The 23,278-nt window shown below is 37.3% G+C and overlaps 1 protein-coding gene across 1 annotated transcript in view; it reads left to right on the forward strand.

Annotated features, from left to right (window-relative positions):
• LOC110448267 overlaps positions 1-23,278 on the forward strand; it is a gene marked incomplete at its 5' end in the record, with an annotated part of 49,429 nt that overhangs the window by 12,578 nt on the left and 13,573 nt on the right. The window contains 6 exons of the mRNA XM_021494434.1: positions 976-1,212; positions 3,626-3,838; positions 6,697-6,748; positions 11,269-11,412; positions 12,930-13,124; positions 16,799-17,008. Coding sequence (XP_021350109.1) covers positions 976-1,212; positions 3,626-3,838; positions 6,697-6,748; positions 11,269-11,412; positions 12,930-13,124; positions 16,799-17,008 — 1,051 coding nt within the window. The remainder of the gene's footprint in view (positions 1-975; positions 1,213-3,625; positions 3,839-6,696; positions 6,749-11,268; positions 11,413-12,929; positions 13,125-16,798; positions 17,009-23,278) is intronic.

The following is a 23,278-nucleotide window of genomic DNA, read 5'->3' on the forward strand; positions in this document are numbered from 1 at the left end:
CATTTATATGTCTGTTATTCATCCCGCAGATGACCAGTTAGTTTGCAGGGAATATATTATAACTTAATGTTGGCTATTCCCCCAATGCTAGACTTTTTCAAGTTATATCGTATCACCTTAAAAAAACTGACAACAAAAAGTGATAAAGACGTATTTGTAATTCTAACTTGTGAATGATTGAAGTTGCACTGGCCAATAAAATAACACTGCAATGTTGTACATGTTTTGTGCAATTCTTTTTTTTCAGAAATGATTACATATTCATTAACTATTTACTAAAAAGTGTTGCAATTGTCTCTTTTTAATTAAATGATAAGTTATTATACTGACAAATCTGTGCACTTTGTTTTTTGGGTATATATAGTATAACACAAAAAATAATTATCATTATTCCTTAAGTAAATATTCTACAGCAAAAAGCTTGCCTCACAGTTTAATATCCAAAAAACTCTTGCCTGTTATATTAGATTCCTGTTTACATTCTTTATGACATTCATAATCATAACCTTGAAAGATATTGGTTCAATTTTCTTATTTATAAATAGGAAGACTACAAATGTCAACAAGTAAATATAGTAGATCATCGCTGAAGTTTTGCAGCCATTTTCAGGCGATTACTTTTTAATAGATTGAAATATTAGCAACTGCATTGTCGATTTATAAGTCTGCATGTCTTAACGATAAACAAGATGAACTATATATGTATATGTAGATACAGACAAACTTTTATTAAGAGATCACACTCTGAAAGTCCAAAAGATGGTCTCTTAACACAGGTGGCCACTATTAGAACAGCTTTGACTATATAAAATATATTAAAGAACTAAACTCAAAACTTTAAAATTAAGAATGTTTATATATTGTACATATTCATGTCAGATTTGAGGAGTAGTTTTGATCCATGAACATCTGTTTAACATCCTTTCCTGTAATAATGGTTGTCTGTGAATGATATAAAATCTTTATCGCTTTAAGGTGGATGTTCTTGTCAACACAACCAATACCAAACTGGACTTAGATTGTGGATTTGTTTCCCAAACAATGTTACGTGGAGCTGGACAAGGTATCCAAAAAGAATGCAATGATTACTACAAAGATGGGATCAACATAGGTGATATAGCTTGGACCTCGGCTGAAAATTTTTCTCATGTAAAACGCATATTTCATGTAGTTTTGCCTCACTGGAGACCCATCGGCAATTTTTCTCTGATGGTAAGTAAACAGTGATGGTTTCACAGGATCCCTTGCATATTGTGAAAGATTTTACATACAATATTTACCACTATTTAACCTTACCAAGTTCAGATGGCATTCATATAACCTGTAAATACCATGGCCCACTTTGTTCATGATTTTTATGACATAATAAGTGTAACATCAAAATGCACTGACTCTGTGGAAGGTGACTGATTTACTTATTGAAGAAGCATACACAATATATTCACTAATTTGATACATATGCTGACTTTAAGCTTTAAGTAAGTAATCTTATGCTGTTGAGTCAGCATCTGTCATTGACTATTCCTTTGAACAATTTCTTCTCAAGAATGAAAAGCCCTGGTACCTTTCTGTGATAATTAAAGCCCAACAAAGTTTGTGAATAAACATGGCCTTGATTTTTTTCTGGATCACTGGGATCAAATATGTCAAAAATTTCAAACAGCTTCTTTAAACCTCTATAAAGCTTACAAAGACTTCAAATGAACCGAAAGGCCTAGAGTCTTGATGTTTGACTGGTAACTTCCAGGATGGAGCATGACCAAATTTGGGAATTAATATGACCTTGACCTATTTCTATGGTCAAACATGTCAGAACTTCAAACAACTTCTTACAAAGAACCCAAAGGCATAGAGTCATGATATTTTGTGGGTAGCTTCCCTGGAAAGAGCCTGACAATGTTTGTGAACGATATGACCTGAACAGTTTCTCAATGTCACATGGGTCAAATATGTCAAAAAATTCAAATGACTTCTTTTGAAGAACCAAAATGAATTGAGTGATTATATCTTATTGGTAGCTTCATGGAAAACAGCTTGACAAAGTTTGCAAATGAAAATGATTTGACCAAGGTAATGGTACAATATGTCAAAAACTTCAGATGACTTCTCCTGAGGAACTGAAAGGCATAAATTCATAATATTTTGATGGTAGCTTGCGACGATGGAGTATGAAAATGTTTGTGAGCAAAAATGACCTTGAACTATTTTCAAGGTAACAGAGATCAAATGTGTCAAAGATTTTAAACAAATTGTTCTTTAAAACTGAAAGGCCTTAAGTCATGATATTTGGCCAGTATAAATTCCTGGGATAGAGCCAGACAAATTTTGTGAATGAAAATGATGTTTACCAATATTCAAGGACAGAAGGGTCTTATATCCACCAAAAAAAATAAAAAAACTTCTTCTGAAGAACCAAAGGCCTAGAGTCATGCGATATTTCACTGGTAATTCCTTGGTAAGTGTCCAAGAAAGTTAGGGAATCAAAATGACCTGGTCCTATTTTCAAGCTAGGTCACATGCAGCGGTCAAAAATGTCAAAACTTTAAATAACTTCTTCTGAAGAACCAAAAGGCATAGAGTCATGATATTTGGCTACTGCTTCCTATGGTAGAACCTGACAAAGATTGTGAAAAAAATGACCTTGAACTACCTTAAATAAGATGTTTTAACTATTGATTAGAATAGTGTTAGAGTGATGATTCCACAAGACAGTTTCAACGTTTCACTTGTATTTATTTACAGGTCTGCAAATTGTACATATAGTTACAATTTCTTCTCAATATTCACAATCAATCTGGTACTCCTACCTTGCATATAGCAATCACTCTCTGACCCTCTGATTTGGGTCCAGATACACTTATAAGCTTACACAGTACCTAGGTGAAGACACCTACCCTGTACTATCCTAATATTACTAACAGTTAGAAGGATGTGTTTCTAACTGCAGGAGTTTAAATTCATATTTATACAAAACCCTAACTGATACAAACAACTTATCAATTAAATATGAAAGAAGATATTCTCTAGCTTATAATGATATAATTTAACTTATACCTAGGCTAGGAAATAGATATAAATACAATAATGAATTGTTAGATTCAAGCCATTTCAAATGACTGATAAATTGATACAACTTCTGACTAGTTTAAAATTATAAAAACAGTGTCTTAAACTACACATAATGTACATTCAAATGGTATCAACATTATTCTCTAAATGATAACTATCAATTAGAAATAATACATTTAAACTACAGAACAAAAACAAATATCTACATAGGTGAAGTATTGTTAAGCCCAGCTAGGTCCCAGTTGGGGACTATCCCCACAGCTGACCATCACCCTACAGCAAGAGGGAGCTGACACAGCATGACACTTCCTACACACCTAACACAAATCGCTTAGCCCTTATAATTTACCTGGCTAGCAGATTTACACTACTACAATAGTAATGTGTCCTTTTTATCCTGATCAAGCTCAAAATAAAATATGAAAAAATAATTAAATGTGACCTAATCAAAATCATGTGGTTGAATTTGTAGAGACCAGACCCCTTTGAGAGATAGTTTTTCAAAATATTACCCAGGTAAGATTTTATGTAAAACATCAATTCATTTCTCATTTAGGTCCTGGAGTTGCTGATCACAAAGTGCCTGATTAAAGCAGATGAAATGAAGATGCACAGCATAGCTTTCCCTGTACTTGGTACAGGAAACTTGATGTACCCTCAACAGCTTGTAGCTAAAACCATGTGTGACACTGTCAACAAGTATGGCAGCAATAGAAAAACCGATATCAAGACAGTAAAGTTTGCTATTTTTGAAAGGGATGTCTTTCAGGTAAGATTTTGTATTGAAGAACAATATTATATTGATTATTGTTTAACTAAAATTGATTCTAAGCACATATATTGTAGTTTAAGCCCTTCATCATCATAATTTTGGTACCACAGGTGTATAGTGCTTTTAAGTATCCACAAATAGATATCCTTGACCTAGGGGTTAAATGTGTTAAAACCTTTGAACGACTTCTTCTGAATAATTAAGACACATATAAATTATGTTGATACCATGCACTTAAGGCATTTTTACCCACATTTAAGCTAGGATCATGAAACTTGGTGTGTACATCACTCATAGGAAGACGATGCGCACTTTACCAAATTAAGGGGCCACAACCCCTTATTTACAGAGTTATTGCCCTTTGCTAAAATGTTGTGTCTGGAGCATTACTTTGCCATGAAACTTTCACTTGGTATGTACAGTAGTCATACTAAGGCAATAAGCACAGTACCAAATTCAGAGCCCACAACCCCTTAATTACAGAGTTATTGCCCTTTTCTAAAACGTTTTGTCCGGAGCATAACTTTGCCTGCAGTTAGGATAGGATAATGAATCTTAGTGTGTACATCAGTCACGCTAAGGTGAAGTGCATTGTACCAAATTTAGAATCAGCTGCCCCTTAATAATTAAGTTATTGTCCTTTGCTAAAATACCAGACACATATACATGTATGTTAAAACATGACTTGTCTTCTTCAAAACTCCCCATTTCAACATATTTTTACCAATATGTGTCATAAATCTAACCAAATGCAAAATTCACAAACAGGAAAAGCCTCCAATAAAGTTGTTTTCGGGGAGCATACATCAGTCCCACTGATACTCTTGTTTAATTTGGAGCAAGGCCTTTGGCAAAGACCACTCGACCTTGGGTAAACAAAGGGCGTGGCCCTCTTGAAGCAGAGGGGCAGGGCCCAAGAGGAGATATATGAATGAATCTTTAAAATGCTACTCCTTCCGTAGAGCTAAAGGAATTGAATTTAAAATCATCTAAAGCATCCTTTGGCAAAGGGAACTCATTATTGTATAAACAAAAGGTGTGTACCCCTGGGGGCAGAGAGACGGGGCTAAATACAGGATATATCTGTAAATCTTTAAAATCCTACTCCTTAAAACATTCTTACACAAAACTAATTTAATGCTGTATAAATGGAAGGTGTGACCTTTCTTAAGGACATAGGGTGAGACACATTAGGGGTAAACAGTATTGGTTAACATTAAGAAAAAATCTCATTTCTCCCATACTATAGAAAATATTTTAGTATGAAATATTCCTGGACAAAGAGGACTCAATGTTAATAAACAGGGTCTGCTCCCCATCAGGACAGGCTTAACAGAAGTAACCAGAAAAAAATCTTTAATTCCTTCTACAGCGTTGAGTCCTCTTAGCCCAAGAATATCTCATACTAAATTGGGCTAAAATCCCTTTTATAGTACTGAAGGAATACAATTTTTAGCTCACCTGATCCGAAGGACCATGGTGAGCTTATGCCATACCACAGCATCTGTCATCCCAAAATTTGGCCTGGAGCATCCTTAGGCTAAGGGTTCTCAATTTTGTATAAACGGTGGGTGTGGCCAGGGGAAATAGAGATAAAACCTTTAAAATCCTTCTACCGTAGGGATGAAGGGATTTTATCACATTTTGGTCTTGAGCTACCTCATTTTTAGCTCGCCTGCCCGAAGAAATATATTGATAGTTGACTGAGAGCTTCGTTGGTAGAAGCCTGACAAAGTTTGAGAACGAAAATTACCTTGACCTACTTCCAAGGTCACAGGGGTCAAATGTGTCAAACACTTCAAACGACTTCTTATGGAGAACTAAAAGGTATAGAATCTTCATATATGGCTGGTGGCTTCCTGAGATAGAGCCCAACAAAGTTTGAGAATGAAAATGACCTTGACCTATTTTCAAGGTCTCGGGGGTTAAATTTGTCAAACACTTCAAAAGACTTCTTCTGGAGAACTAAAAGGTATAGAATCTTCGTATTTGGCTGGTGGTGTCCTGGGATAAAGCCAGACAAAGTTTGAGAATGAAAATGACCTTGACCTACTCTCAAGGTGTCAGGGGTCAAATGTGTCAAAGACTTCAAAAGACTTCTTCTGAAGAATTTAGTGGTATAGAACCTTCATATTTGGCTGGTTGCTTCCTGGGATAAAGCCAGACAAAGTTTGAGAATGAAAATGATCTTGACCTACTTTCAAGGTCACAGCGGTCAAATATGTCAAACTCTTCAAAAGACTTTTTCTGAAGGACTGATATGTATATAATCTTCATATTTGGCTGGTTGCTTCCTAGGCTAAAGCCAGACAAAGTTTAAAAAACAACTTCTTCTGAAAAATGGCGCCTGACAAAGTTGCAAATGAAAATAACCTGGATCTCCTTATAAGGTCACAGCGGTCAATTATGTCAAACACTTTAAACAACTTCTTCTAAAGGACTGAAATATATAGAATCTTAATATTTGGCTGGAAGTTTCTTGGGGTGGAGCCCAACAAGTTTGAGAATGAAAAAGGCCTTGACCTTCTTTCAAAGTCACAGGGGTTTAAGGGGTCAAATGTGTCAAACACACAACTTCTTCTGACAACCTGAAAGGTATAGAATCTTAATATGTGGCTGGTAGCTTCCTGGGATGGAGCCTGACAAAGATTGCAAATGAAAATAACCTGGATCTACTTTTAAGGTCACAGGGATCAATTATGTCAAACACTTTAAACAACTTTACAAATTAAGTTTTGTCATGCAGGTAAAAAATTACAATTTATGTAGAAATTGGGTGAATTGAATTTTAAAAAAGATTTGATATATATTTCTAGTCATTAATGCCTAAGAAAGATGAATGATTTAAATTTCAGGTATTCAAGATCTATGAAGAGTTCAATAGCTTTGGGCGCAGTGAAACAGTTGGTATGTATCACAAGAGTAAATTGTGATATGTTTAATTAACTCATCTATCTGAAGGGCAAGTAAAATACTCTTGACCCAATGATTGTAATATCTTATTTAGCCCACCAGGTCTGAAAATGAGCTTATGCCATACTGTTGCATCCATTGTCTGTCCCTCCATTACTGTCTGTCCGCCTGTCCATCAATCAACAATATCTCCAAACAACTTCTTCTTCAAAACCGCTGTTTGGAATTTAACCAAATTTGACTGGATGTATCCCTTTGGTGGTGGGGATTCAAATTGTACAAATGGAGAACCTGACCTCCAGGGGGGCGGAGGGGCAGGGCCAAAAGGGGATAATTTGACCATATTGATTTAAGCAACTTCTTGGCTAAGGTAATTAAAGAGATAAATAAAAACCATATTTGGCTTTCTCATGTGGTGGGTATTCAAAATTGTAAAAATGGAGAGGCTAAGGGATGTGGCCAAAGGGGGGGGGGGGGGGGGGGGGGGGGGGGGGGGGGGGGGGGGGGGTATTTAGTCATATTGATTTAAGTGACTTCTTCTCTGGAACTAAGGATCATAAGGATATCAATTATATTTGGTTGAAGAAAGCCTTCTCAGCTGATAGGAATTCAAAATTGTATAAATGTAGGGGCTGCCTCTCATAAGGGGAGTGGGGAATGAGAGATATTGCAAATAGGGGGACATTAATTTGGCCATTATTTTGCATTCTTGCATCTCTTCAGGAACTAATGGATCAATATGAACCTTTTTTGGTTGGAAGCATTCTCAATTGTTGGGGATTCTTAAATGTTACCAGTTGAAGGGCTGACCCCTCCGGGGGCTGAGAGGCAGGGCAAAAAAGATTTTTTAACTTAGAAATGATTAAGATCCCTACCCGATTACTATACATATACTTGCTGAGCATAAAGACACAAACACACGTATTCTACCAGAATGACTTGGGTTCTGGCCCCACCCATGGAGACTAAGTAACTTGGTCATAACTTTGAAATGGTTGAGATCCCTACCCTTTAGTCATGTATACAATATTGCTGGGAATACACAGAAAAATACAGTCATGGTATTAGAATTGACTCTGGGGTCTTGCCACACCCTTAGGGACTTAGTCATTGGGTCATAACCTTTGAGACCTAAAGCCTATTATGATATATGTATTTGCCTAGCATGAAGATTTGGATACATGTATGCTGGCAAAATTGGCCCAGGGGACTTGCCTTTCCTTAAGAATTTTTTTTCCATACTACTTTCATTGAGGATTGTTTGCCAGGTGAGCAATACAGGCCCTCTGGCCCTTTTGTTTAGGTATGACCTCTTGTTCTGACAATGATTGTCAACAGATGCTCATAACTATGCCTCCTCTCATTTTTCGGTATATGTTCGAATATCAATATTTCAAGTAATTCCTCATAAAACAGTTCTTTAATCCTTGGTTAAATCTGTCTCATCCCATACCTGCTATTGCCTGAATCTCCAAATGGGGGTCATGACCCCCATTGGAAAATTCTGTGGGGGGTGATAACGCACGACAAAAAAATTCATGTCAAAATAAATCATTTAATTTTTGCGCCGTCACGGCATAACATATATGTTGTGTCTTCTGGTAGGATTTAGGACCTTTTTAAAATAAATAAAACAACTCTTTTCACACATTTTGTTTAATTACATTATCTCTTTTCAGAATACTGATTTCCCTGTACATACAGGTAGTTTAAGTTAATTGTAGAAAACTTGGCATCTTTGATGCATACTGAAAGCATGAACTCATCTAGAAGCTCCTCTATCTATTTCTCCCTCTCATCTTTATGTACTACATTGGGAATCTGACTGCCTGCAGGTTGGAAACTGGAAAAAAAAAATATGCATTTATGTTAAATACAGGTATTTCTATTGGTTTAATTTATCTTGGTACACTCAAATTTGTACGACTGCTAAATTTTAAAGCAATCTCGCGATCGCAATATGGGAAAGCATTTTCATGCAGATTTTGGTAAATTAGAATGATCGTGATCTGTCGTTGAGAAAGTAATGTGTTCAGCACTTAAGTTACTATTAATAACGACTTTGCGTTTATAACCTTGTCGTCGGACATCGTGAAAATCGTTAATCATAAGGTATGTTTTTCATAAAGAGCACCCGAACCTACTGAAAATATTTAAGTATATAGTATAGTTTACAATAAGAATGATCAGGCTCAATATTTTTATGACATAACGAAGCCACTCAAAATCCCTTTCCCACAAAGTATTACAATAGCAGACATACTTATTCTGTTTTTCTAGCATTTAACGCAGTCCAGATTATGGTTAAGCACATAAAATCGAAAGTACTACGATCAGATTTATATGCACTGTTGTAATAGTAAACGGTACTCACCTTTCAAATTTGCCTGGCTTCCACGAGACCGCCATTGTGAAAACATTTCGAATTGTGTACAGACTTTACCCACTCGGAACTTCTCCGCCGATTCGGTCATCTAACATTGGAAGGAACTGTAATCGGGGTGAGGTGTTCCGAATAGGCTTTACCCATACGTTAATGCTAAACCTACGAGACAAACGAATGGAACACTTCCAGAAATAGGGACATACTAATACGAGCGCGGAGGCGGGTGATGCCGTGTCATGTTGACGGAATGCGGTAGATTTGTATCACCTGCGCGGGTCATAAGTTGGTCGCGGGTGATAGGTTAATTTTGCGGGTGTGAGTTGCAGGATGCGAGTCATTTAGCATGTATGCTATCCTATGGGTTAACACTACCACTTGGCTATGAGGATAAAAACAAAGACATTAGGATGCTTGCTCAGGCAATCAGTTTGTCAGACTTTGGAGTAATAAAATCTTTTGATACATCTCAAATCAATAAAATAGGATTTCAATGGAGAAAATAGATCAGATCATTTGAACTCTATGCAGAAGAAAAATGGGTAGGTGAACCAGCCCAAAAAGAGCCTTGTTACTCCACTGTGCAGAAGAAAAAATACAAGTTATCTTTTATACTCTACCACCTAGACAGCCTGATGCAAACAAAGATGTGTATACTGTCACGAATGCCATTTTGGATAAATGTTTTGCCCCCAGGTAAATGTGTCATTTGGACAGTTTCAGTTAAGATCAATGAGTTGAAATGTTTGTTACTCGATTCCGTGAAAAGACACGTTTTTGGAAATTGTGTTGAAGAAATGATAAGTGATGCCAAGTTATCGAGAAATGTAGTTGGTCACGACTGAGGGGGAAATTTCTAGAACCAAGAAATGTAACATTAGATGATGACACAAACATTTGAAACAGAACAAAAAGCATTCAATTAGATAGAAATAGGAGTAAATGACAAACACATTAGAGGCATCCTCGATATCCAGGGGTTACACTCACTTTCGCTCTCTACCCCCCTGGAATATGTCGCAGCAAAATTGAAGGCTTAGTGTGCGCCACCTTGTTGATGATATGAGAAGACTAGTTTGATCCTTTGATATACATCAAAAGAATCTCGCGGTCACGTAATGGTAAAAATTGACAGGCTTTGAAGTCGGGCATCTCTCCTTTGTAATCTTGAAAGGATAGGTATCAGCCTAGCGATTGGTCAGTTTATTTTACCCGAGACCAATCAAATAGCTATCTTCCTGCCTTCAATTTTGCTATGACATATTTCAGGTGTGTAGAGAGTGAAAGTGAGCGTAACCCCTGGATATCGAGGATGCGTTAGAGGAGACATCAACAAAGTGAAAGAAAGTACCAAAGCCAAGAAAACTGGTCGTATTAGTAAGAATTCCATGAAATGTTATGCCTGTGGTTACATGGGTCACTTGGACAAGGACTCCAAATGCCCAGCAAAAGACAAAAAAGTGCCGAAAATATAAGAAAACAGGTCATTTTGAGAAGTGCTGCAAGAAGAAAGTAGATTCTGGAAAATCTTGGAAAAAGGCAGGTAATTGGTACAGCCATGTGAAGCAAGTTAAGAGTGACTCTGTGACTCTGACAGACACAACCAGCATTTATTTGGTGTAAATACTGAAGAATCCAAGCTGTCTACAACTTAAAGTGTCCTTTATTGTGCATGATTTATTTTAAGACTGATTGGAAATACAAGATGGACACCAGGTAGCCTCCTTATTTTTGGTTCAAGTTGGTTATCACTTTTTCTCAAGAACTGAGCAACAACCTAACATTGAACGGACACTCTCAAATCCAGCTGTTTGAAATTTTAATCAATAGTTACCACAATGTACATTTATTGTATGTTGACAAGACAATCAGTCTGACTTCAAAGGGGAAAAGAAGAAATAGGATTAAACAAAGATCTTACCATGGTTGGATCTCGTAATAAATGTTTTATCATTAAATATTATCATCAGAAGGATTTCAGTTGTCACATGATTTGGTCATCACAACAAGAGAAATCAATAAATCCCACAAAAAATTTTCATTTTAATTTATTGTTCCTATTTTTGAAGTTACGGGTTAAATCATGAAATATAACTTGGAGATAATCCCCGCTTGTGCATGTATGTTGTAGAAGACGATCCTCCGTACAATGTCATTGAGGCCAGGATTCCAACACCGGTGACATCAGTTCAGATACAGGTTCTGCCTTTCCATGGATGCTGGTGGAGAGTTGATGCCCTGGTGGAATTTGTGACAATTAGACAGGCTCAACAAGGTAATTATGTAGACCAGTTAGAAGTTATTACATGATTGAGATGCCACCTGTTTCCACATGTAAGAGGAATGACTGCTATGAGACATTGGAGACACAAGCTGAAAATATATCCCTGAAAAAAAATACTATTTTGAAATTTTTGTGCATCACACAGTGAGATCGCTTATAATGAGATATTGTGTATTACGAAACAATTTCAAAGTCTGTGGTTAAACCAGTCAATTTTACCTATGTCTATATATAATGAGGTATGACGCAGGAAGGAATCATTGTATTGCTTACACTAACTTCAAACAATATACATAATACATGCAGTAGAATGTAGCTGAGTAATTCTTACAATACTGAATTTATCAATCATATTTTCCACTCGGTGAGAGAGGAAGGCTCTCTCTTAATTGAGACCATTTAACATTGTCAATGAAGTTGAGCAATGACCTAGAACTAAATTCAATATATTTGTACTGAATACAGGCTAACCTCTAGTACAATACTAAATTCAGTTTTGAAAAAACTCTGAAAGCAGAAAAGCTCCTTATGCAGAATGCTTATAGTCTAATAAGACAAAAACTGCAACCAATAAATCTTTCAGAAATCCAGTACATGGTTTAAATGTGTTCCTATAGCTGGGTTTCCAATTTATTGACCCAATTCTTTAATGTCAATGCTGAGAAAAGTTTGTTTGAATGAATGACCTTGAATTATATTCAAGGTCACAGGGGTCAAATATGTGAAAATCTTTAAACGATCTCTTCTGAATAACCATGAGGCCCAGAGTGTTGATATTTAGCCAGTAGCATGCTTGGATGAAGGGCTATCAAGCTTTTTCATTTGTTTGACATTGACCCACCATCAAGGTCACATTTGGTCAAATATGTATAAACATTAAAATGACATAGTTTCAATAAGCAAAGGGATAAGGTGGTGATATTTTGCAAGTTGCATCCTGAGATGAAGGGCTATAAAATATGCTCAACTTAATTACCTTGCTTGACTTTCAAGGTCACAGGGGTAAAATGTTTTAAATCTTTTAACAGGTTCTGTTGAATTACTTATAATCATAAATACTGATATATTGCCTGTCGCTTTATTTTAGATTAAGGTTACAAGTGCAAGATTAATACCAAGTGAGCAATGCAGGCCCATTAGGCCTCTTGTAATTATGGTTGGCATCTTTAAACTTTAAACTGATATGAATTAATTAGCTGAAATGAGTTAATGACCTTACTGGGTTGAGATGTTTCCTAACTCTTTAACCAATAGGAACTGTCTTCAAAACTATTAATTTATTGTGCATATTAATAAAATCTTAAGAGTTAAAATTTTCAATGATTTGGTTTAAAGTTTAAAAATCCTCTAGAATGACAGCATAATTCCAATTACCAAATTTTGTAACAAACCATGAAAGCTGTACATAACTGCAACTCCAGTCCCCCCCCCCCCCTAAAATAAATTAATAAGAAAAAGTGATCTGTATCTGGAATGTTGATAACTATTTGATGTATTGTGTTGTACAGTTGACCAGGTGGTTGCCCTGTACTCCTTCACAGCACAGAGCAACGACGAGCTGACAATCCACAAGGGATCTGTGATTAACGTCATCAATAAGGACAAAGCCAACTGGTGGTTGGGGGAATGTAACGGCCAGTCTGGCATGTTTCCTTCCAACTATGTTGATGCCCTCACCACCTCACCCCCACAGGAACCTACATGTAAGTAAAAATCTGCCTCACCACCATACAAACAAAAGGACTCTCCAACACTCCACTGTACACAATCAAATACACGAGACAACCACATACTTTAGATTACAGTATTTTAGCTCACCTGCCAAAAGGGCAAGTGAGCTTCTGCCATTGTGCGGCGTCCGTTGTCTGTCCATCATCCATCCATCGTCCGCTGTCCATCTATCCGTCGTCAACGTTTTACTGGAATGAAGAGCTACCTAAAACCTAAAACCTTTAAAACCTTTAAACAACTTCTTCTAAATAACCAAGAGGCCTAGGATGATAATATTTGCCCAGTAACATGCTGGGATAAAGGACTACCCAAGTTGTTAAGTCACCTGAGACGAAGTCTCAAGTGAGATATTCTAAACGCCTTTTGTCCGGCGTCTGTCTTGCATCCGTAAACAATTTACATTTTAGACTTCTACTCAGAATCCCCTGATCTGATTTCGCTAAAATTTTGCAGGAACCTTCCTTGGTAATATATGCACCAAAATTATGAATTATATGGTTCCTACCCACCGGGGCTTTGAGGGGCGGGGCTAAAAGTGATCAAATTGGCTTAAATTTTTAAAATCTTCTACTTCAGACCCAGATATGCTGGAAACTAATACTCTTCATATGTGAAAGGGTCTTGAGGTATTTTATCAAAATTGTGAATTTCATGACCCTCGAGCTTCACGTTTGCCCCTGGGGAGGGGGTGAAATTTACTATAGTTTATATAGGAAAATGATACTTTTGGGTATATTTTGTTCATTTTCTACTGGAAATCATTCAAACTTGATTTACATTATAACCATGAGATGACAGTTTGAAACTTTGACATTTTTAACCCTGTATCATCCCCAGGGGCATGAGGGGCGGAGCCCAAATGCGATCATATAGCCATAAATTTCAACAGTCATCTTCTCCAGACTGAGATAGGCTGGAAACCAATACTTGTCATAGATGGAAGGGTCTTGAGGTGCTTTATCAAAATTGTGAATTTCATGACCCCCAGACTCCATGTTTGCCCCTGGGAGGGGGCGAAGTTTACTATACTTTATATAGGAAAATGATACTTTTGGGTATATTTGGTTCATTTTCAATTGGAAATTACTCAAACTTGACAGACATTATAACTATGAAACGACGGTTTGATACTTGGACAGTTTGGGCCCGGGCCTGCCGCCAAGGGCTAAGGGGCGGGGCTAAAAGGGGTCAAATTGGCTTAAATCAATAAAGCTTATCCAGACCAAGATATGCTGGAAAAAAATAATCTACATAGATGGAAGGTTCTTAAAGCGCTTTATCCCCTGGGTATTGGGTAAAGTTTACTATAGTTATATAGAAAAATGATACTTTTGCGTATATTTGGTTCATTTCCAATTGGAAATCATTGAAACTTGATGGACATTATAACTTTGAAATGACAGTTTGATACTATGACAGTTTGGGCTTTGGCCATCTTGGAATTCTTCTCCAGACTCAGATATGGCTTCGTTGACTTAAGTACTTACAATTTTGTTGTTTTTTACCATTTAGTTGTATGTAATTTATGTTCAGTATAAAAAGATGCAAAGCTTCCAAATGGCAAATTACAATACACACAAATTCTTCATAGTTGAATCAATATATTAGATAATTGATAGGACAGCTGTTTTCTTTTTAGCCAGTAACCTTACTCAAATAAACAAAACAAAAATCTGACAGCTCATTCTACTGTAATAGGAAAGAAAGAAGTGGAAAGATGAGGTTCCCCAGCTGGGATCGAACCCATGACCCCAGGTTCCGGAGGCCAACACTTTACCACAGAGCTAAAGGGACATATTTTTGTACATAGTACAATACTATCCAGATCTTTCACACTACTTTTGCATTACATGTAGTTCAAGTTACCTTTGTTACAAACTGATTTCTTTTTCATTTGGCAACATCGATAACGTCAGATTTTTACATAACTGCATGATCAGGTGACTGTTAAGGCCCATGGGCCTTTTGTTTGCATTTGAAGGAGATATTGCTAGAAAATATATGTGTTTTTTACCTATATCTGTTATAAATTGTTGTACAAATTATTTTTACCATGCACAGTGGAGTACACAAAATTGAATTTCATGGCAATATGGAATATGAATAAATGCAATTGTTATTGGCCAGATTGCAACGCAATCAGGGCTGATAGATTGGCGATTCCTGTCCGTCTGTCTGCGCTAAGAAGACTGGTTAAGCTCAGTTTCCAAGTTAGTTATTATCCCAAATCAACTAATCTTGCATGGCTTATGTATCTAAGGAAACTTATCACATGCAATGCTTCAGATGCTGGGTCTGACCTACATTTTCCGCTTCACTGACCAGGTTAAGAAGATTGGTTTAGGTCACTTACCAAGTAACTACTTTTCCTTCATCAACTAAATTTGCATGGCTTATGTATCTAAGGATGCTAATCACATGCAATGCTTCAGATGCTGGGTCTGCCCTACATTTTCCGCTTCACTGACCAGGTTAAAAAGATTGGTTAAGGTCAGGCCACATCTGCATTATGGTTTAAGAAGATTGGTGTAGACCACTTACCAAGTAACTACTTGTCCTACATCAACTAAACTTGGATGCCTTATGTATCTAAGGATGCTTATCACATGTGATGCTTTACATGAAAATGTACTGTAGCAATCTGGCCATATCGCCATTGGCGGTTTCTTGTTTTTTTATATTTCTGTAATGAGTTATTTTTTTCATACGATTTATTTGTAATCTACAGTGTTTGGCTAATTTGTCGGTATATAAAAGTAAATAGTTTGTAAAATGTGAATAAAATCATTACTGTCTCCATATGGAAGGTTCTTGTCATTTTATTGGACTATGAAGAGAAAGGGACCCTGCATGGGATGTACTTATAAAATGCATCAAAACTGGAAAAATATGCAGTAAAAGTTCATAAAAATTTGGGAAATACTTAACACGCGTGTGTGGAAAAGAAAAATATATATTTTTTCACTTCCAAAAAAAATGTTTATAATACATTGAATACCTTAATATATGTGGAATTTACTGTAGTTGTTAATTTTTTGTTAAGACCTTTTACCTTTTCTATAAAATATAAAATTGTATACTCATTTGTAATTTGTTGTAAGGTTTGTTTGTTTGTTTGATTTTGTTTAACGTCCTATTAACAGCTAAGGTCATTTAAGGACGGCCTCCCCTGTGTGCAAGATGCATGCATGTAGTGTATGTGTGTGTATTTTGGGAGGCTGCGATATGTTCGTGTTTGTCTTCTTGTAATAGCGCGGAACTGATGCCGACTTTATAGTGCTACCTCACTGAAACATACTGCCGAAGACACCCAGCAGGACGCCCCACCCGGTCACATTATACTGACAACGGGCGAACCAGTCGTCCCACTCCTAATTTGCNTAGGAAAAAGAAAGTTATTTAGAAAGGAGAGAAGAGATAAGGTCCCAAATTTAGTCGCCTCTTACGATCATGCAATTGGGGGCAGCAGGTACAATTCTTACGCCCTACCTGCAGGGCAGGCTTGTTGGTGCTTGTTGTTGTAAGGAATGGCTTCTACAGATTGAATTGATACATAAGCATGATGAGTTACATAATGTATAGCCAAATCCCTTTTTATATCCACAGTATGAATAGTTACATAATGTATGACCAAATCATATTTCAGATCCACAGCATCAGGAGTTACATCATAGCAGCTGCACCAAGGAATGGATCATAAAGGGCTCGCAGTACTACCTTCATATCAGGATCCTATGTGATACAGTTGACAATATTACAAAAGGAACCAAAGCAGCGTTGAATATCACTTCTTTGGAAGAGAGAATCACATCTTTGGGATTTGTTGTGGAGCCCTTGCAGGACTCATTTGCAAAGAGTAATTGTAATTCATTTAGCCAAAGACAGCTTGTTATGGCCTGACAAAGCATCACATCTCGCCATTCTCCATCAAATTTTCATTTCAAATACTATATCTCTAGAAAACCTAAAGAGATTTTGACATCATTTAATATGCAACATCAGTTAATCAAGAAATTTCAGGGTATGCCACTGGGGGCAAAGGGTCAGGGCCATAAATAAAGAAAATAAGGTTAAACCATTAAAAATCCTGCTTTTTAAATATTGGAGGATATTGACTAAGATTAAGATTTAAGGCATTAGGAGTATTATAAAGACTTCTTCTCCAACAAGGTTTGATAGATTTTGAATTTAGACATTAGCTTACCTGCACAAAGGGCATGTATGCCGTGGCAGGGCAATCCGTCAACTTTTCCTTTAAACAACATCTTTTGAAGAACCAGAAAGCCTACAGTCATGATATTTTACTTGTAGCTTTCTGATGAAGAGTCCTATAAAGTTGGTGACAAAAATGACTGACCTACTTTCAAGGTCACAGGGGTCAAATATGTCCAAAACTTCAAACAGCTTTTCCTGAAGAACTTGAAATCTCAGATGTGATGTTTGGCTGGGAGCTTCCAGGGTTGAAACCTTAATTACAAGGTTTGCGACAAAAAAATAAATGCTTTGACCCTCTTTCAAGGTCAAGGTAGTCAAGTGTGTAGAAATAAAAAAACAAAATTCTGCTGAATAACCAAGATTTAGGTGATTACATTTGTATGTGTTGTTTCAAATGAATGAACTTGACACATTTTCTAGGTCACAGAGGTCAAATGTGTTAGAACATTTAAAAGGCTTATTCTGAATAACCAAGGGCTTTTATATTTGGCAAGTAATGTCATAGTGTAGAGCTATTTAAAGAATGTATTCTAAATGAATTACCTAGATCATCTTTGAAGAACTGATTGTTTCACCCACGTTCAAGGTCATAGGGGTCAAATGTGTTAAAATAAGAAAAAAACTTCTTTTGAACTTCCGTCTATGTGCTGAACCTTGGCATCTGTCCTCCGTCTGTCAACTTTTTTCCTTTCAAACGCTTCTAGTCCTGAACAGCTTTATGGATTTTAACTAGGCCTGGAGCATCCGTGGGCAAAGGGGACTACATTTTGTATGAACGGAGGGTGTGGCCCCTCTGGGTGGAGAGGGGTGGGGCACAATAGGGGAAATTCAGGTATATCTTTAAAATCCTTCTCCTTCAGTATGATTGGAGTTATTTTAACCCAATTTGGTCAAGAACATCATTTTGCAAGGGAACTCAATTTGCTTTAACAGATTGTGGTCCTTCTGGGAGCAAAGGAGAAGGGTTCAGTAGGGGAAACATAGTAATAAATGTTTAAAATCCTTCTCCTTTGTTTAGAGCATCCTTGGGCAAAGGGGACTCAATTTTTGTGTCGCCTGTGAAAAGCTGGTGACACATAGGTATTGCTTTGTCGACGTTGGCGGCATCGTTTGGCGGCGGCTGCGGCGTCCAAACAGAAGTTTTCACGCGATAACTTGAGATTCCTTAGGCCTATCAAACTCAAACTTCATGCAGTGCTTACTTACCAAAAGTGCTTGCTTGGAATTGCTTTTCAGGTCCGAAGGTCAAAGGTCAAGGTCACTGTTACTATGAATAGAAAATCTGTTTTCGTGCGATTACTTGAGTTTCCTTGGGCCGATCAAACTCAAACTTCATGCAGTGCTTCCTTACCAAAAGTGCTTGCTTGGGATTGCTTTTCCGGTCCGAAGGTCAAAGGTCAAGGTCCCTTACTATAAATAGAAATCTGTTTTCGTGCGATTACTTGAGTTTCCTTGGGCCGATCAAACTCAAACTTCATGCAGTGCTTCCTTACAAAAACTGCTTGCTTCGGATTGCTTTTCAGGTCCGAAGGTCAAAGGTCAAGGTCACTGTTACTTTAAATAGAAACTTCACTAAAACTGTATACTGGACGGCTTCGATCTACCACTTGACCCACCGTGTATACCTCTGAAATGCCATCTTACTCCAAATGTTATTGACAACACTAGCTGTTTAACATCATAATCCACAAGTGTATTCATTCCGACAAATCATACAAATTAAACTTGGAATTGAGACACAAAAAAACTTCTCCTTGTGTAGGAATGGAGGGATTTCAACCAAATTTGTTCTAGAGTATCCTTGGGAAAAGGGAACTCAAAATTGTATTAACAGAGAATGTGACCCCCATAGGGACAGAGGGGTGGTGCCCAATAGGGGAATTAGAGGTAAATCTTCAAAAAACACTTCTCCTTCCATACCAATGGAGGGATTCAAACCAAATGTTTTCAAGAGCAACTTTGGGCAAGGGATGTATATTTTGTAAAACAGATGGTGTAGTAACTAGGGGGGCACCACGGTGGGACGCAATAGGGTAAATAGAAATAAACCAGTGGAGGGTTTTTCACCACATTTGTTCTAAAGCATCCTTGGGGAAAAGGGAATGGTGCCCAATAGGGGAAAATACAGGAAAATCTATAAAACCCCTCTCATTCTGTAGCAATTTAGGGATTTTAATTTAATTTGGTCTGGAGCATCCTTAGGGGAAAAGGATTCTAATTTCATATAAACAGTTGATGTTGTACCTGGGGCAAAGGAGTGGGACCCAGTAGGGGAAAATAAAGGGAAATCTTCAAAAATCTTTCTCTTTCTGTACCAATCAAGGATTTTTAGTCCATCATTGGTTCCGGGGAGTGGGTGGGTGGTAGGGGGGAACTATAGTTTTCATTCCTTCTGTCCGTCATTCTGTCCTTCTGTCCAAAAAGTTTGTCTGGGGCTTTTATACTATATCACCTGGAGTAACAAGATTTGGTGTACAAGGACATCTTAAGATGGCATATTGCAGGGTGCAAGAAGAAGGTCACTATGACTTCACTGTGACTTATGCTTTGACCTTTTGAAAATATTTAACCCCTGCGGAACGTGTTTGCAGGGGATATTAAATTGGGCTCCTTCCGTCTGTCCGTGCATTGGGTTTTTCCGAACCAGAGTTCTGAAACCGTTCAGTACTCAAAATTTTGTACAGTTATCAAGCTAGTACTCTAGTAGTGCCTTTTGCTATGGAGAAGTTTTTTCCATATAAATACTTTTTCTGTTACCATGGAAACAGATGGGCCAAAATATAGATTGGCATTTTCCGGACCAGAGCTCTGAAACCGTTCCAAGATAACTACATACTCCAAATTTTGTACAGTTGTCAAGCTAATACTCTTGTAGTGCCTTTTGCTATGGAGAAGTTCCCATTTAATGACTTTTTCTGTTACCATGGAAACAGGTAGGCCAAATTACAAATTTCAGTTGTATGGATCATGACTCCAAAACTGTTCAAGATAACTACCTGAAACTTTGTATAACTATCAAGCTAGCATTCTAGTAATGCATTTTGCTATGGAGGAGTACTCATTTTTAACTCACCTGGTCCAAAGGACCATGGTGAGCTTATGCCATACCGCAGCGCCTGTCGTCCGTCCGTCCATCAACTTTTCCTTGGGGGCAGAGGGGGCGGGGCCGAATAGGGGAAATAGAGGTTACTAAAACTTTCAAAAACCTTCTATCGTAGGGATTAAGGGATTTTATCATAATTGAGTCTGGAGCATCCTTGGGCCAAGGGGACTCATTTTGTATAAAGGGTGGGTGTGGCCCTCCTGGGGGGAAGAGGGGTGGGCTCCAATAGGGGAAATAGAGGTAAAACCTTCAAAATCCTTCTCCTATTGTAGGGATTAAGGAATTTAATCCTTATTTAGTCTGGAGCATCCTTGGGCCAAGGGGACTCAATTTTGTATAACGGGTGAGTGTGGCCCCCCTGGGGGCATAGTGGCAGGGCCCAATAGAGGAAATAGAGGTAAAACCTACCGTAGGGATTAAGGGATTTTATCCTAATTTAGTCTGGAACATCCTTGGGCAAAACAGTGAGTGTTGCCCCCCTGGGGGCTGAGGAGTGGGCCCAAATAGGGGAAATATAGCAAATTCTTCAAAATCCTTCTTCTTCTGTAGGAATGACAGGATTTTGTACAAATTTGATATGAAGTATCCTTAGGTGAAGGGGAACCAATTTTGTATAAACGGTGGGTCTGACCCCCCCCCACCCTCCCCTTTTTGCAGAGAGGCAGGGCCAAAAAGGAAAAATATCTTTTAAATCCTTCTCCTTCTGTAGGAATGACAGGATGATGTCCATATTTGGTCTAAAGCATCCTTGAGTAAAGGGTCCTAATTTTGTATCAACACTGGGTCTGGGCCCAATAGGGGAAACATAGCAAATTCTCCGAAATCTTCCTTTTATTTTAGGAATAACAAGATTTTATCCAATTGCATATAAATATAACCCCTGACTAACTATGTAATACATGTACACTTCCAGTTACATCATGCTATTCTAACTTCAATTTTACAGTAAAATGTCAAAAACCTTTCAAGATAACTACATGTAGCTGAAACTTTGTCCACTTATCATCCTATCACTCTAGTTAGGCAAAATTACAAATTTCACGGTTTCCAGAGCATGGCAACAAAATTGTTCAAGAACTGCCTGAAACTTTGTACACTTTGTACAAGCTAGCACTCTCTTGGTGCATTTTGCTACTGGAGGAGTTCTCATTTTGGATATATTTTTTTATTTTTCTGTTGCCATGGAAACATGGCAAAAATACAAATTTGAGGTTTCTGAAGCATGATCTCAAAACTATTAAAAACAAGTACTAATTGTAATGTCCCCATAGTCGCAAAGATGCATCAGAAAAGGTTCGCAATGCCATAATACATTTACAATATACATACTAAATTTGAGTGACATCGCACAATTTCTGAATTGCGACCAATCAGAAGTGTCTGTGTGCTTGCTATAGCAACGAAACCTATGCGATTGAATTTGCAGTCCCCTAATACCCCTATTTACCAATTGTCTTCAAAATCAAACAATATCTAAATGTGACCAATCAGAAGCCTCTGTGTGGTTGTTATGGTAACAAATTATATGTGGTTTTATTCAGATTATGAAATTGACCGGTTTCTCACGATATACCTAAATACCAAGTTTTATGAAAATCAGACAATATTGAAATGTTGACCAATCAGAGGCCAGGAAATAGCAGTCTTTTTATTTTTTCACAAAACGAACACCGCAGTTGTGTTCGTAGTGCCATCTACACCTACATACCAAATTTCATCAAATTGAACGATATTTTAATTTCGACCAATCAGAAGCCTGCATTTGGCTGCCATTATGAATCCAAAGTCATTTTTTTTTTTGTCGAAAACGAGTGCTGTGATGCTATAATCCCTTTCACTGAGTTCATTATGTTCCATCAAATAGCACGAATGTTATTACTGGATATAATTTCAACATTGAAATATAGACCATTGAGAGGCCAGGAAATGGCAGACATTTTTTTTTTTCACAAAACGAACACCGCAGTTTTGTTTGTAGTGCTTTATTACACCTACATACCAAATTTTATCCGAATTGGACGATATTTAACTTTCGACTAATCAGAAGCCTGCATTTGGCCGACATTTTGAATCTAAAGTGAAATATTTTATGTCGAAAACAAGCGCTGTGACGTTATCAACCCTTTCAGTGAGTTTCATTATGTTCCATCAAATAGAACGAATGTTATTACTGGATATGATTTCGGCCAATAGGAGCCAGCGGGGGCCATCTTAGATGGTTGACCTGGAAAAAACGAGTAAGATGCACAACTAGAATTTGTACTGATTATGTATGCAAAGTATGATAAGAATCCCATTAGTAGTTTCTGTGATATGCTGCGGAAATGTTTACGGCGGAGGAATGATGATAATAAGGATAAGTAAGAAACGGAACAATAACAATAAGTCTCCCCGACTTGGTCTGGGGTGACTCAATAATAAAAATAATAAGAAGAAGAAACGGAGCAAAAACAATATGTCCCCAAACTTTGGAGCCGTTTGGGTGACATAATAACAAATTGACATTTGACTTGTACACTTATCAACCTAGCACTCTATTGGAGCCATTTGCATTCAAGATGTTTACAGGAAGTTTGGTATACTTAAATATGAAGCTAGTGCTCTTATCAAGCCTTGTTTGATGGGGAAGTCATCAGTGTTTTGTAAAAGATGATCTACATCAAAATATTAGTAACAGTGGTGAAATGGAGTTAATACATGTTATTGTAATATTAACATATATATATATATATGATGTGTGTCTTTCTTTTAAACAGCGGGGTGAGGGGGATAATGTCACGCTTTGCATTATCTTGTTGTCCAGAGCAT

The sequence above is a fragment of the Mizuhopecten yessoensis genome, unplaced genomic scaffold (assembly GCF_002113885.1).
Source record: "Mizuhopecten yessoensis strain PY_sf001 unplaced genomic scaffold, ASM211388v2 scaffold3961, whole genome shotgun sequence".
In the NCBI taxonomy this organism is placed as follows: domain Eukaryota; kingdom Metazoa; phylum Mollusca; class Bivalvia; order Pectinida; family Pectinidae; genus Mizuhopecten; species Mizuhopecten yessoensis.